We start from the raw sequence: 6,000 nt of genomic DNA, 5'->3' as shown, positions 1-6,000 counted from the left end.
CATGAAGCTCAGGTGCAACCTGTTTCCACTGATCATCCTTGAGATGTTCCTGCAAACTGAATTTACCACAAACAAAGCATGAAGTCCAAGGAATTGTCTGCAGACCTCTGAGACAGGATTGTATCGAGGCACAAATCTGGGGAAGGGTACAGAAAAATATCTGCTGCTTTGAAGGTCCCAATGAGCACAGTGGCCTCCATCAGCCGTAAATGGAATAAGTTTGGAACCACTAGGACTCATCCTAGAGTTGGCCGGCCGTCTAAACTGGGGAAGGGCCATAGTCAGGGAGGTGACCAAGAACCCGATGGTCACTCTGTCAGAGCTACAGCATTCCTCTGTGGAGAGAGGAGAACCTTCCAGAAGGACAACCATCTCTGCAGCAAATCCACCAATCAGGCCTGTGTGGTAGAGTGGCCAGATGGAAGCCACTCCTTGGTAAAAAGCACATGGCAGCCCGCTTGGAGTTTGCCAAAATGCACCTGAATGACTCAGACCATGAGAAACAAAATTCTCTGGTCTGACGAGACAAAGATTGAACTCTTTGGCGTGAATGCCAGGTGTCATGTTTGGAGGAAACCAGGCACCGCTCATCACCAGGCCATTACCATCCCTACAGTGAAGCATGGTGGTGGCAGCATCATGCTGTGGAGATGTTTTTCAGCGGCAGGAACTGGGAGACTAGTCAGGATAGAGGGAAAGATGAATGCAGCAATGTACAAAGACATCCTGGATGAAAACCTGCTCCAGAGCACTCTTGACCTCAGACTGGGGCAATGGTTCATCTTTCAGGAGGACAACGACCCTAAGCACACAGCCAAGATATCAAAAAAGTGGCTTCAGGACAACTCTGTGAATGTCCTTGAGTGGCCCAGCCAGAGCCCAGACTTGAATCCGATTGAACATCTCTGGAGAGATCTGAAAATGGCTGTGCACCGACGCTTCCCATCCAACCTGATGGAGCTTGAGAGGTGATGCAAAGAGGAATGGGCAAAACTGCCCAAAGATAGGTGTGCCAAGCTTGTGGCATCATATTCAAAAAGACTTGAGGCTGTAATTTCTGCCAAAGGTGCAGCAACAAAGTATTGAGCAAAGGCTGTGACTACTTATGTACATGTGATTTCTTTGCTGTTTTTTTTTCTTTAAGATTTTTGCAACTGTAATAATAAAAAAAAAAAAAACTCTTTACACTTTGTCATTATGGGGTATTGTGTGTAGAATTTTGAGGACAAAAATGAATTTATTCCATTCTGGAATAAGGCTGTAACATAACAAAATGTGGAAAAAGTGAAGCGCTCTGAATACTTTCTGGATGCGCTGTATATACAGTATATATGGGATTCAGTATGATTCACCACCCGACAGCGGCATCCCGGCAGCAGTGAAAATCCCGATGGTCGAGAGGTAAGTATTGACTAACTTATTCTCCCCCATAACCCTCCCTTGGGGTGCCTAACCTTAACCTACCCCCCCTTCTCAGCAGCCTAACCCTAAGTCCCCCCCGGTAACCCTAAACCGAACCCCTCCCCCTTTGAACGTTAAGCCGGGTGTCGGGCTCCCGGGGTAAGTAAAATGACAGGCGTCGGGATTTCGACGCCTGTCATTTAGCCCTTGCCGGGATTAGACAGTCGGGAAGCCGTCCATCGGCTTCCCATATATTTGCGTGTGTGTAGCGCTCTTGCTCATACAGGTTGAGTCTCCCATATCCAAATATTCCGAAATACGGAATATTTTTAGCATGACTGAGATAGTGAAATATTTGCTTTTTGATGGTTCAAAGTACACAAATTTTGTTTAAGACACACAATTATTAAGAATAAAGGGTAAAACTACCTATAGGCTGTGTATATAGAGTGTATATGAAATATAAATGAATCTCATGTATGTACACAAACTTTGTTTGAGCTACAAAATTATTGAAAATATTGTATAAAATTACCTTCAGCCTATGTGTAGAAGGTGTATATAACACAAAAATGCATTCTGTGTTTAGATTCGAGCCCTACTCTTAAGAAATTTCAATATGGAATGGAAATATTCCAAAATACGCAATATTCCGATATCCAAAATACCCTTGGTCCCAAGCATTTTGGATATGGGAGACATATATATATATATATATATATATATATATAGATAGATAGATAGATACACACCTCTTTATGTCACATTCACAAGCGGTTGGCGAGTTTATTCAGTGTTACATGCCCTGCTACTGGTGGCGAGAATCTCATTCACAGGAGGCTTGTGAATTTTATATAATATATCTATGTTTCTTCACATGTACCATTATATAGATCGATATTTATAAAAATTTCTTATATATTTACTTATTTAAAAAGATGTAAGAATAATTCTTGCAACAACTACTAATTAATTTTACATTATAATTGTGAAAAGGATTTTATTTTGTGAGGCAGAAGTGGTCTGTATCGAGTGGTAATACAAAGAGTTAAAGTCAGGTGCAGGAGATAAACAATCACTTATTAAGACACTGGGGGAATATAAGGAGACTTTTTGCACCCAAGTCTCCAGTCTTGAGAAAGTCCCGGCATCCCACGGGAAGAAACGCGTTGACCTTTACCCTCCAGGACACGTTTGAGCCAGACGAGCCTGAGTAACCGCTGAACATTATTGCGGCGAGCACTATTCTCCCTCCCTGCTGTCTCTGCATGGACATCCAGTCCGCCAGTGTGACTAAGAGCGGCTGCTTTACATCACATTTACAGCCTCAACCTCTGCTCATTAACAGAGGCTGATTGCCCTACACAGGGGATCTCAGCGTGGCCACGCTTTTACAGAAGGTGATTACACCCCAGCCTACTAGGACGGAGGTAACACTGTATTATACAGCGGCAGAATGTGATGTAACTGGGACGCCGGTATATCGCTGTGTAACACGGAGAGTTAGCCTCAGGCTTGCTCTGTGAGGATACTGTCATTGTAACAATTAGTTACTTTTATCAAGCCATTGGACACATTTATTTGTAGCAACATTTATTCTACTGTGAACACTGACTATTCCTATATACAAGCGGCGATTGAACATATGACCAGTTCATTTAGCAACTAATGGTTATTGTATATGATAATGCCTGAGCTCATTATTGTCCTATATTATGCTGCTGTATTGAATATATTTTTTATTTTTATGCACTTCTATATATTTTTATGTCATTCAGATATTTTTGTGATTACACGTTATTGCATTTTAAACAATTCTCCTGCGTCCAGAAAACCAAGCAAACACTGATTTACTTATATTTATCTTTATTTAATGGGATTATTATGTATCACCAAGAGCAGTTAACTTAGATTTTTGTTGCTTCCCTTTTTCTTTTTGGTCCTAACTAGACCTTATACCTGCAGCTGGTGTCATTTCATTATAATTGACCTCATTAGCGCCGGGAAGTGCAGTGTTTCACTACAGCACCCAATTTCTTTTTGGTGGCGAGAATAAAAACACATCCATCACCGCACAAAGGGCCGAATCAGAGATGGTACAGCCGCCGCGCTTTAGTACTCAGCAGCTGCGCTAAAATATGTTAGTGCGGTAGGAGGCGCCTCAGATCAGAGGGTTGCGAATTCAAAATGAACATTTGGGACAAAGTAAGCCCCACCCACCCATGAGCGACCACCTGATCTGCTTTCTCTGTGCCTTCAAGAAATGTGGCATTAATTGGGCAAATCACTTACCAAGTAACCCCGCCCCTCTTAGGGCCCACATCCTAATACCATTTCCCTAAAGCCAACACAATATCGTTATCGTTCACGCGGAAACGCGCATCGTTGGTCGTCAGGTTGGTGACCGCAAAAAAGTGGACATGAACGATATCGCTCATGTCGATAACGAAGTAGCAGATTATGCAACCACTCCCATAGCCTCAGTTATGAAGTCTGGATTTAGGACATCTAAGGGGATACTTACATATTTGGGTGCATGACCTTGAGTATATGTATGTGGGGGGAGGGGAGTTACAATGCTTTCCAGATTCTGCCCCCAGCAATGTAGGGAAATGCAGACATATGATCTCAGTGTCCCACACTCACCTTCTATATGAACATAGAACACATTACTCCCCTTCCTCACTCCGTGGCTGAGATCTCTGACATCACAGGTATAATTCCCAGCATGCACCGACTGCGCTGACAGAAAGCTGTATGTGTCAGATGCACTGAAGTTCTGCACTGTCTCCCAATTCATGTAGAAAGCAAACTCCAGTTCTACATCAAATCTAACACAGTAACGTCTGGTATCACAGGTCAGAGTCATGTTATCACCCTCCGTTACTGATGGGCGGCGAGTTCTTATTTGTGGAGCACTAAAGATACCTGAAAGAGGACACATGAATTACAGATATGATGATGATAATAGCGTTCATTCTAGCATCCACCACCTGTCGCACCCCGTGCAGTTCCTCCTTCCTGCCGTGTAGCTCTGCTCTGGTGCTTCTAGCACTCCCAGCTGATGCATCAAACTGCTGAGAGAGTGCTAGAAGCACCAGAGCCTACGTACCACAGCATGAAACTGCCGCTCTTTACCGGCAACGCCAGGCACCGAACTAGCCACAGCACCGCCACAATACACTAAGCAATTAAAACAGACTACACAAAAACTACCGCAGACCAGCCACACCGGAACAATGGCAATGACCACCAGGTACCCGGTCATTCCCCGTAACACTGTACAGCGTGCGCCTACCTTGGATCCGGATGTTTTTTTATTTCATGAAGACCATGGATTTCTCCAGTCCATGGGTTAGGGATTATGGATTGTTCCAAAATTTTTAAAAAACTTTAACACACTTTAATAAAGTCTGTCATTTGTATGCAGTGTGACTCAGTGACGTGAGAGTACAGGTGCCAGCGGGCTCTGAATGTCCTGGCATGCTGGCACTTGCTGTTCCACAGAGACTTGCTGGGACCTGTAGTCCCACTGTAAAGAACAATAATATTCTATATTTTACACAATTACCCCCACACCCACCACCTCCAGAGAGAGAAAGGGCTTCAGCCCAGGGCTGGTTGATCCTTGGTAGGGAAAACCCATTTTATTTTTGGGGTCCTCGCTGAGGATATCCAGCCCTGGGCTGACCAGTTTAGTGCTGGTTTTACATTATGGCAGGGGGACCCCACACTGTGCGTCACTGTGTTATTCATATTTGTACGTAAACCCAATGGGTTATGTACAAATACGTTGTTTGGGGGTCTGTGCAGAGAAAGCGTTTGTCACTGGGGCCATTTGCTGCAGATCTGTGAGCGATGCCAGTCTGTACAGTTCTCCAGCAACCTGTCTGGTTAGTAATGGCACCACCAGCTCCCTGATCACTATAACGAGGGGCACTCTGCACGGATGTCAAACTGGTTTAATATCGCTAAGGACCCGTTGCTGCCGATTCTGCAATCTACAAAGTATAATTACCACTCTTACATTGCAAGAGGGTTTTTACCAAGTAGGCCCATTACCACATACCTATACTTGGGTGGAGACACTGATATAAAAAATTATACAATTTAACAGGAGGTTAAGGGTGGGTACATTCTATTCACCAAGGTAATTGGCAACCTAAGGTCCCTTTAAATGTTAAAGGGAGGGAGGGTTACACCAGTCACCATTAACTGTATAATGCAGGGTGAGCAGTTTCATGCTGACACAATGGAGGTCCAATATTGTTATAATGCCCAAAACACTGAAGGATCTTGCCAGCTGTACCAGTTACTGGCCAGCTTTCCTGCTTAATATGAAGATTAAATTGTTTGCAAAATTTTTAACGAATAGGTTGAATATGTGCTTGGTGCAACGGAGTGATCTAGCTCAAGTCGGCATTGTACCACAGACAAGCTCTTGACGACGCTAGATAGACTGTCAACCTGATCTTTATGCAACAAAAACTTCCAACTGTAGTTCTAGCCCTGGAAGCAGAAAAGACCTTTGATCGGCTTCCTGGCCTGTGTAAGTTCTTAAAAGTAATTGGCGTCCTATACTCCAACCCAACTTCTTCA

General features: G+C 43.8%; 1 protein-coding gene across 1 annotated transcript in view; it reads right to left on the bottom strand.

Annotated features, from left to right (window-relative positions):
- LOC148532528 (hemicentin-2-like) overlaps positions 1-6,000 on the bottom strand; it is a 120,771-nt gene that overhangs the window by 73,088 nt on the left and 41,683 nt on the right. The window contains exon 7 of the mRNA XM_088467511.1: positions 4,048-4,329. Coding sequence (XP_088323637.1) covers positions 4,048-4,329 — 282 coding nt within the window. The remainder of the gene's footprint in view (positions 1-4,047; positions 4,330-6,000) is intronic.

The sequence above is a fragment of the Taudactylus pleione genome, unplaced genomic scaffold (assembly GCF_031769625.1).
Source record: "Taudactylus pleione unplaced genomic scaffold, aTauple2 ptg000073l, whole genome shotgun sequence".
In the NCBI taxonomy this organism is placed as follows: domain Eukaryota; kingdom Metazoa; phylum Chordata; class Amphibia; order Anura; family Myobatrachidae; genus Taudactylus; species Taudactylus pleione.
The sequence above is the reverse complement of the archived record's forward strand: the minus strand, read 5'-3'. Positions and strand labels throughout refer to the sequence as shown.